This window comes from Cicer arietinum, chromosome 5 (genome assembly GCF_000331145.2).
Source record: "Cicer arietinum cultivar CDC Frontier isolate Library 1 chromosome 5, Cicar.CDCFrontier_v2.0, whole genome shotgun sequence".
Classification (NCBI taxonomy): domain Eukaryota; kingdom Viridiplantae; phylum Streptophyta; class Magnoliopsida; order Fabales; family Fabaceae; genus Cicer; species Cicer arietinum.
In genome coordinates, this window is record NC_021164.2 from 46029624 (window position 1) to 46040431 (window position 10808).

The following is a 10808-nucleotide window of genomic DNA, read 5'->3' on the forward strand; positions in this document are numbered from 1 at the left end:
AATTTGGGTAGGAAGAGTGAACAGCTCTGGTTCAAGATGTTCATTACTACTAATTGATGTTTGTTGCTTCTTCCTCACCATTTTACACAGAATGTCTTCGAAAACCTTCTTCGCTTCTTCTAAAAAACATAAGCAACTTTTGGCAGAGGAAGGCAAACATGAATGATCTCTTTATTAAACTAACACATCCTTATGTATTCCAGAACTACTTATTTGTTGTCTTCCTTAGATAAAGGAACATAGGATTCCTCATCTTGCAGTTTTGGTACCACTATTTTAGCTGAATTGGGAAAGTAGTCCCCCCATTTTATTTCTCTCCAGTTTTGGTCCCCCAAATAGAATATTTGTCCAAAACTTGATGAAATTTTATTTTTTTCCGTTTATTTAAGTGACACAATGCTTCAAGATATCATGGTGCAACAATTATATATGAAATTTATGATCATAAATGGTGTGGTGCGATTTTAAAAAGTCTCACTTCATCAAATTTTGGACTAAAATTATGTTTGGGTACTAAACTAGGGAGAAATAAAATGGAGGGACTACTTTCGCGATTCAGTTAAAATATGGAGACTAAAACTGCAATTAAGTCTAATAATAATAATAAATCTTTTGAACACAATAGGCCATTATTAGCTATTTATTGATAAATTTTGAGAAAGGGCATAATTTATCTACCATGCCACATATATGATGCTCTGAACTTATTCATACATTGTACAAAACAAAACATTGGTAACAAGGTGGACCAATTATGTAACAGGTATTAATATGGTAATAATTATTTATTATTTAGAAATGGATGCGACATTTGGGAGATTGTAAATTGGTTGCTTCACATCTGGGGGCTAGATTGCTTCAAGAAATATCACATCTCGACTTCTGATAATTTTCTTGTCAACCAAATGCTACAATCTCTAATCAAATTCTTCATCACCATAATCGACGAATACACATTGTTTGGATTTACTACGAAGCTTTGACCTCTCATCTCTTGGATCATCAACAAAACTTATGTAGTCAAAAACTCTCAAATGACGGTAAAAGACATCTCTCCATGTCCACACTCTATTTGGAGCATCACCATCAAGTGGAATAGAAGGAGAAATATTGATCAAATCAACTGCAATTTTCATTGCTTCACCCCATAAGGATTTCGATAATTCTGCAAGAGAGTGCATACATATGATTTTGTCATTAATAGTATGATTCTTCTATGCAACACCATTATGTTGAGGTGTCTTTGGAACTATTTTCTCAAGCTTGATTATATGTTCTCTACAATACTTTTCAAACGGACCTCTGTACTCACCACCGTTATTTGATCGAACACATTTCAATTTCCTTCCATTTTCTCTTTCAACACTTGCATGAAAATGCTTGAAGACTCAAAATACCTAATTTTTAGATTTCAAATGAAAGGCCTACACTTTTCTAGAGTTGTCGCCAATAAAAGTATAACATTATGATGCACCACCAAGAGATTTTCTATCCATCATATAAACATCAGTATGAACTAAATCAATAATATTTTGCCTCCTATGAGGACCAATATTATAAAAAGAAATTATATGTTGTTTTCAAGCAAAACAATGAGTGCAAGTTTTTAGGGAAATACCTTTCACAGGAAGAAAAAAAATTTGCAAGTATTTTGAGTCCTTTCTCACTCAAGTGACCAAGGCGCATATGCCATAAATCAGAAGAGGCATCTTCAATTTCATTCACTTCTTCCTTGCATAACTTCATAGGCATCCTATATAGAGAAGTGAAACTTTTCTCCTTTACAACCACTAGGGACCCTTTGGTGATTTTACATATACCACCACCACTAAAGTAAGTGTGACAACCCTCAATATCCAAGGCTTTCACTGAAATCGAATTGATACAAATACCAGGAACATGTCTAATATTCTTCAATTGAAGCTTGCAACCAATCCTAGTTTCAAACCAAACATCTCCTATACAGATAATTTTACATACTCCTTCATCTCCCATATTTACCATGCCAAAATCAGCAACACTGTAAGATGAGAAGAACTCACGCATAAGAATAACATGATATGAGGGACCTAAATCAATAATCCAAGTTGAATCTAGACATGTAAGGTTTATTGAATTATCATCATAACAATGTAAAAATTATTAACAGACGCAACTGTTGTTGTATCTTTATCAATTTTCTTCTATTTGTCTTCATCTCTTTCCTTCAATTTCTTTTTATGTGATCCACTTTGCCACAATGATAACATATCACTTCTTTTCTAGTCCTCGACTTGCTTCTTGACTTGCTACGACTTTTAGAGTTGTCGCGTGTATGGAAGTTTCTAAATTGACTTTTCCTCTTGACTTTGTTATTAGTGCTTCTGACATTGAGGAATAAGCAATCAAACCATGTTCCTTTCTTTTGAGCTTCTTCATTCAACATGTTCTCTTTAACTATTGAAATTTTTAACTTTCCACTTGGAGTTGAATTGGTCAACGTCACAACAAGGACTTCTCAATTATCAGACAAGGAACTCAACAATAACAACGCTTGCAATTCATCATCTAATTTTATTTATGCGATTGTCAACTGATTCACTATTCTAAAAGATACTCATATGCTCTACCATTGAATCTCCATCTTTGTATTTCATTTACTAACTTCCAAATATGGAATGTTTTATTTTGCACATTCTTTCATTCATACAATTTTTTTAATTTTTCCCACATCTTGTTAGCATCTATTTCAGTTTCAACATGTGGATATACACTCAAATCCAACCATTGCCTGATCAATGCCACTACCTTCCTATTCATCTTATTCCAGTCAAAATCAAATTTATCTGTGGGTTTAGCAGTGTTACCCTCAATAGGATCATTCAAATCTTTACTATATAACATATCTTCCATGAGAGTCTTCCAAAGTGTATAATTAGAAGAGTTGAGTTTAATAATATTCGGACCTTTATTTTCCTCGTTCCATTTACATGTACAAATCAAATCAACTAGGTTTTGATACTACTTTGTTTGGTAAAACTAGAGATAATTATTTTAATAATGCGGAATATTTTCCCCCACATATGCAGATAAACGGCTAAACAAAAAATACAATTCCAAAAGCAATAATAATTGACATAATATTAAATATGAGACAAACACAATTTTTAACGTGGAAAACTCCTCTCAAATTGAGAGAATAAAAATCATATGACCTAGTCCAGTCAAACCTTTCACTATAATAACTAATGGGTACACCATAGTCTTCCTAATAACAATAGGGAACATCAATCAACAATAACAACAACCTTATAACCTTATACTAAAGTGAGTATTCCAAAGTAATTTTCAGAGAAGATAAAACTTCTCAGACAGTATATTAAAATAACAAACTCAGTAGAAATAACTTACTAAAATTGTAAATCAAACTGAGCAAGTTTGCTAGATATCTATTACCACCATCGGAACCTATTCTTTTTCATATTTACATATTTATATAACTCACATTCCTTACTTTCATATTTACATAACTAATATTCCTTTAACTACCATTATTGAATGGATTAACTGGTGTCTACCATCATAATTTAACATTAAAAGCATCCTTAAAGGATTGCTCAAATAATGATATTTCTTGATCATTGTTTATGAAGATCATATGTGATATAGTTCGTGAAGAATAAACAACTTAAAATCAAAGCATCCCTGAAAGATTGTTCAAAGAATGTTGATGAAGATCATTGTGATATAGTTCCTAAAGAACTAATATTCAAGCATCCCTAGAGCTTTGCTCTAAATATTCCTTTTCTTGATTATCATTGAGAATTTTGGTATAGATCTTGAAGAACTAATAATTTAATATTAAGTGTTCTTGTAGAGTTGTAAAATGTGTGATTTTCATTGGTCAACATTTATGAAGATTTATGTTGGAGTTCTTGAAGAACTACACATTTAGACCGTTATTGAAATATATAAGATAATTTTGATCTTAATGTTAATTTAAAAGAAATTAAATGAGAGAAAATGCATATATTTTTATATGCTAAATACCACTTGTGATCCCTTAACTTAATTTCAGTTAACGTTTTAGTCCTTTATCTTTTTTTCCCTATTTGGTTCTTTATTTTCATTTTAAGTGACAATTTGATCTTTTATGTTTTAAAATGCCAACAATGTTGTCCTTTTTTTTTACAAAAATTCAAAAATTCATCAAAATTTTCAAACAAAATCCATAAAATTAATTATATTTTGTAATATAAAACAAATTTAATCAAATTTGTAACTCAAATCTTCAAATAAACTCATATTTTTCATTCTTTATTTGATGTTATTGGAGACGAAAACATGAGTCTATTTAAAGATTTAAGTTATGAATTTCATGAAATTACATTATATTGAGGATGATAATTAGTTTTATGAGTTTTGTTTGAAATTTTTTATGAATTTTTTGAATTTTTGCAAAAAATAAGGATAATATTGTTGATATTTTAAAACATAAAATATCAAATTGTCACTTAAAATTAAAATAAAGGACTAAATCGGGAAAAAAAAATAAATAACTAAAACGTTAACTGAAATTAATTTAAGGGACCACGACTAGTATTTAGCCATTTTTATATCACTCAAATATGCTCTTGAAGTTGAAAATTTGAGAAAAACTTTCAAGAATATTTTGAGAGATTGATAATAAATTTCATTGAACTAAAGAGAACTTATAGGCCACATGATAGATTATATAACAAATGTTGTAGTTATGATAATTGGTGTGCTAGAGATTATCACTGATGTGGTGTTGATGAACTATAAGTGAAAGTGAAAAACTTACCATTGATGTGATATTGATGAATTTTAAATGAATGTGATAAAATTACCATTGATAGATTATATAACAAATGTTGTAGTTATGTTCTAGCTTTCTCTTTTTATGCTACCTCAATATTTTAACTTGTATGAAATACCAATGGTCATATATGTTATATGGTCAAATAAAAAAAAAATACACGTGAGATTATATATAAATATATCTCCTAAATTATGTTTGTGATTTAAGTGTAGAGGTATATTTTTAAAGTATTTTATATTTAATTATCTTAAATTTTCAAACTATTCTTGTTAGATATGAATTGATATTAAACTTTCATTATGAAAGTTATCTATGATCAGATATATATAATATATATTTTGAACATGTCTATATTTTAGATATATGTTAACATTCTAACATGCAATTATGGTTTGATATCTTAACATTACCCATCTAAGAGATTTTTTGGATATTTTATGTATGTTCTAGTTGCTCTAATATAATGCAATAAGATGATTCGTAAAAGAATATTGAGAATACATATTGATATAAAATCCCAATTTATAATAGAGTATATTTAGAAAAGTAATTGGAGATGTATTTACAAACGAGCTTGTTGACTATCATTTGATGAATTAATATTTCCAATATTATAGTGAGAAAATAAGCCGTTGAAAGTGATATATTGAATTATATTATTATGTCATATGTATCCTCATACAAACTAGGATGAACTAGAAGTTCAAAAGGGAAAAAATCACTGAACAAGGAAAGAAGCTAAAAAGAAAAGAAAGATGGTCCAAATGGAGATATGAATATTTCAAAAGAGTAATATGACATAATTGATTTCAATTGCAGAATAACTAATCAAATACCGATAACTTATGAATATATAGAGATCTCAAGATGCACCGGACCTTCCATGACTCACATAGAAAACTTTGGATGTTGAGGGTGTTCACTCGTTTCCGTTTTTTCTTTGTACTAATGAAGAGCTCCACAAAATTCACAAACGCATGTCGACATTCCAAAATTCTAAGTTTCTATGATGGAAGATAATAAAGAAAATAAAATTTTTAGAATGCAAACTATATAAAATTCTTTGTTTAAACTTAGGAATAAAATATATTAGAAGTTACATGTTTGTATACGCATGGCATCGCGAATTATAGTTATTGATAGATTAGCTTAGGAAGCTTGTCTATTTAGGACTATAAAAGAATATAAATGGAACAAAATAAAGGATGATTTGGAGGTATATATCACTACAAAAAAATTGACTTAACGTGACACACAAAATGTGTCACTAAAAGTTAAAAACTGTAGGTAAAAGTCAATAATACTTTGAGTGACACTCAAATTAATTGTCAACTTTAAGGGGGCGTCCTGCTACACTTTTAGGATTGTTACTACATGTTCTGAGCATTGTGACTACATGTTTTTTATTTCTATCTACAATAATGACTGTCACTAAAACCTAAATAAATATAAATAAAGAATTAATCTATTCCTACAGTATTATCTGTCACTAAAGCTTAGAAAAATATAAATAAAAATTAAACCTATTCCTGCGGTATGTCTGTCACTAAACCTAATTATTATTTATTAAATTTATTTTATTTTATCTCTCTACTAATTGTAATTTTACACTGATATAAGTCTACTTATCACATCGTCAGATATACTCTCAAGTTGAAAAGCAAATAATGCACACAAATGTATAAATGTGTATGACTATAAAATTAAGAAAATAATAACAAGTATTCTTAGAGCACTTGTTAAATAATAAAAAAAAGAAATATAACTTTAAAAATTGTGCCTTCAATACCTTGAAAATTAAAAAAGTAGTATTTTTTGACAAAAAAAAAAAACTATTTTCTTTTTTTATTCCTTAACAAATATCAGTACCGTGACATAAAGTTATTAGTGGGTAAATAAACTTGTTTTAATGGTTTTCACAAGCAAATTATCAGCTGAAAATTGTCTCTATGTTGTACTACAGTGGATATCATTAGACCAGTAGCAAAGTAAACAGATATAATCGGTGGAAAGCTGCACCTTCATCTCTGAAGTGTTTGAGCAGGTTCTCAATACTCATAATAACACTATGATCTTCATTATCCCTGACTTGTACACTCACCTGAAACAATGAAACAACTCTTAACTTCGTATTGGGTATAAAAAGACTAAAAAAAGCCACACAATATTTATCCAGGCATAATAGTTAATAGGAAGAACCTGTCCAGTATTAGCTTCGTCTTCTCCAACAACCAAGATGTAATTGTATTGTGCTAACCGAGCTTCTTCTACCTACAGAATGACAACTTCTTGTTCATACAATTATTTGTTCATACAACTTCTTGTTCATACAGAATGACAACTTCCTGTGTACAACAGAATAAAGCAGGGAGTCAGAGTTATGTACCTGCAGAGCATAAGCTTGTGATTTCTCGGACACAGGGCACAAAATTGCTTGACGAGGAATGAGCCAGAAGGGCCCTTGTAGTGCTCTAAAAGTATGGCAAACATGCTTTCAACAGATCCTAGAATGGATATGTGTATCATAACAGGTCTCTCAATTTTGGCTTCATCCTCAGTTGAGAATTCCAACTTAAAACTATCAAGAAGCTGGAAGTCAAGCTGCAAGCAACCAAATTTATCCAATTATCAGTAAAAAGAAGTTAACAACTGAATCATATGAATATGCAAGTCAAGTGAAACAGTGAATACCTGTAGAGTTCCACATTGAAATTTCCTACTCAATGCATTAGATACACTAATGCCTATCTTCGGTCCATAGAATGCACCATCCCCTTCATTCAACTGCAGCAGAGTTTTATTCAGAATATAAGCACATAATTTGAAGCTAACAAATGCTCCTCGTGTTGTAATTGTACCACACCTTTAGAAAAATTAATAATTAATCCATGTCATTTTCTGTAAGAACAGTAGTGATCAGCAAGAAAACATGTAAACAATGACACACGAGAAGGATTTATGTCTTGAATCACTAGTTGCATTTTTTAATTTTAAACAAACTAAAGAAAAAATACTTGTTCGATAATGTTGCTATAAAGTTCAAAATTGTAAAATATTCCCAAAAAATTCTAGGAAGTGGCTGTCGAAGAGCATGACAGATTTCTCTGTTATCCTTAGTGTATAACCTAAAGCCCATATCGGTATTATTTTTAAACATGTAAAACAAAAATTTAATATCCAATAATTCCTAGTTTAATCAAGTCATCATGCCACTTGCTTAATTCACAATTTAATTAAGCCTCTAGACATAGGATTACCTAGTACACATTTCACTTGCATCTTTATACTAGAATTCACACCAATTAATAAAGATAAATAGAAAAACCAGCAATACTGTATGCAATAAATTCACAATATTCACAATATAACTAGTAGGAAACTTCTAACTCAATAATAGCACAAAAGCATCTTAACTGAGCCAACAATTCAAATACGACAGAAAATATAAATAATCAAATAGTTCAAAATTATAGGATCCAACCTCAGGTGCCAGATAACAGAGTCTTATGTCACCCATGTCAAAGAAAAAAGAAAAATCAGATGGGACATCTCAAAAGATAAGCTGCTTTATCTATTTCTTGCCAAAACTATAAAATCACATGCACAACCACATGAGCAATTTAAAGTAGATGGAAAAAACAATAAAATCTAAATAAAATAAAAATAGAGAGCAGATCATCATAGAACCTTTTCAGTAACCAAATATAGTAATCGTATATTCCCTCAAACTACATAGAACATCATGTCTTTCAAGTTACCACGAGAATATAAACTACATAGAACCACATTTGCAAAAATACACATGTATGTAATATATCTACTTTATAATTTTGCTTTTGGTAAAGTATAGGTACCTTGTAAAAAAACATCATGTGAATCCAGCAAATCCCGAAAAAATCGCAAAAAGTGAGGCTTCTTATAAGCTCTATGTTCCAGAGAATTCACTTATGTCCAACTTACATATTTGTGCCAATAATGGGCATCCAATATTAAAACGCTCCACAACCATAGCTTTCTAGCAGCCACAAGGTGCAATGTGCTATGGTGCTGCTACATCACACAATTAATAACCAGATCAAACAAATTTGAGCTTATCCAAAGTTATCCAATCATCTCGACATATTCAGTTCCACAATACTAGACTCTTGTCTCATACATAAATAACCGTAAAGGCAACAGCTGAATTCTCCCCTCAGTTCAATTTTAGAAGGTTTCAATTTTGACTTCCATTGTATAACTCCTTGATATTATCAATTAGATTCTGCTATCAAGTTCCTAATTAAATAATAAATAGGGTATTAAATTTTATAATTATTTAAAGAAAGTATTTGTGTTGACCATGTTTAATAGCAGTACTTTATACTATTGTTTCCTTAACCAATACTTCAAAGGCACTCTTTAGCAAATCTCAAAATCAATTTTTTTCTACAATATTGACAATGAGATTTGAACCAATGACATCATGCAAACTACTGAAACTTTTTCGCCACTAGCTCAATTCTTGTTTGATCATGTTAATTTACTATCATGCATTTTTGCATCATTAAAAAAAATTGACTATCAAAACACAATCTAGGAAAATCCTACTCAGTTGGTGAATTAAGGAACACAGAAAGAGTTGTAACTAAAAGTTCCAAAGTTCAAACACCAAAAACTAACATAACTATTAATTTACATTTGCCTGTCAAAAACAATATTCTTTTAATGATGTGCAAACATATGATTTGAAGTTAAGTGAAGATTACAATTTGAACACTTCCTAAATAAAATGCCAGCCAAATAAAGAACCGAGTGATAGCTAGGAAAAATCCGTATTCAATTGAATTTACAAACGGTAACTAACTAACTAACAATTATTTATTCCAAATGCCTCCAGCTCCATCACCGACTCAACAAATAAATCAAATCGAAGCTCGAACTATAAACACATGGAATAAATAAAATAAAAACCCATTAACTAGAATTAATGATAAAGCCAAAAAAGATTCAATTACATAATAAGCAAACTTGCCTGCATCGAATTAACGTTGGCTTGCGATTTACCGGGCGCGCCCATAATAGCAACTAAAAATTTAAAAGCAAAAGGCAAAGATGCGATACTGAATCTTCGAAGTTGGAGTTCAATTTAGGGTTTTAGGAACAGGTAGAAGGAGGGAGGGAATCAAGCTTTGGGGGATGAACTCGAAACCCTAACCGCCATTGATATAGAGCAGGGCGAGAATATCTCCGAGCTTGGATTAAGCAAAAAGAAGAAGAAGAAGAAGAAATAGACATGAATTGAATTGAATTACGTGGGTGTGGAATGGCGGAAAAACCAGTGGATTATAGCTCAAACTACGAATGTGCCATTGGATTCAGTGTCTTGCAAGATTATAGCTCAAACATCAAAAAAATTACACTTAACAAGCAAGAATATCAAAATAAAAATTGAAATCGCAAACTAAAATAATTTAGAAATAGAATAGAACTTACTTGCTATTGCAAATCGCGAAGTGAAACGAGAGAGATGAATTTATGGTTGTTCGAGATTGAATTTAAGGTTTTTGGGGGTTATGGTTCGTTGAAGATAATAGAGAGAAGAAAGTTTAAAAAATTCACAGAAAAAGAAAATGTTTCTCTTAGGGTTTTCTCGTAGGGTTTTCTCATGTTCAAATCTGTAGTTGTATTTTCATGACATTTAATGTTTTTATAAAAAAATATAATATTTTTAGAAATAGTGACACTCAAATTGTAGCTACAAGTAATTTTAGTGACAGATGAAAAAACATCAAAAAATCTGAGTGTCACAGTAGATATATTTTTTTATAGTGTATATTAATTCATATACAATAAAATGTTTGGCACAATTTTTTAGTAAGGAACATGAATTATTGAGATTTGTAACATCCCGATGTTTTACAACGCGAATCTAATTGTTTTTTAAAACTACTCAATAAAATAACTCATCACAACACTAAAACCACAAAGGATCATAATTGGAAATACC

At 30.3% G+C, this 10808-nt stretch overlaps 1 protein-coding gene across 2 annotated transcripts; it reads right to left on the bottom strand.

The window, feature by feature from the left end:
- Nucleotides 1-6648: 6648 nt before the first annotated feature.
- On the bottom strand, nucleotides 6649-10453 carry LOC105851228 (threonine--tRNA ligase, mitochondrial 1-like). Of its 2 annotated transcripts, XM_073368477.1 has the most exons (6): nucleotides 10295-10453; nucleotides 8677-8869; nucleotides 7514-7606; nucleotides 7209-7423; nucleotides 7022-7093; nucleotides 6649-6923 (listed from the first exon to the last, which is right to left on the bottom strand). In XM_073368477.1, exons 2-5 carry the CDS (start codon nucleotides 8692-8694, stop codon nucleotides 7090-7092), a joined length of 330 nt encoding a protein of 109 aa, XP_073224578.1. In that variant the 5' UTR covers nucleotides 8695-8869; nucleotides 10295-10453; the 3' UTR covers nucleotides 6649-6923; nucleotides 7022-7089. The 2 variants fall into 2 exon arrangements, with proteins under 2 accessions (XP_073224578.1, XP_012567295.1); XM_012711841.3 differs by having other exon boundaries at nucleotides 8677-10453.
- Nucleotides 10454-10808: the final 355 nt, after the last annotated feature.

Bases quoted from the DNA above. Each gene is read 5' to 3' on its own strand.
- LOC105851228 (XM_073368477.1), bottom strand. The intron at 7,424-7,513 runs GTATTCACTGTT...GGTTGCTTGCAG, and splicing joins TTCAATGTGGAACTCTACAG to CTTGACTTCCAGCTTCTTGA.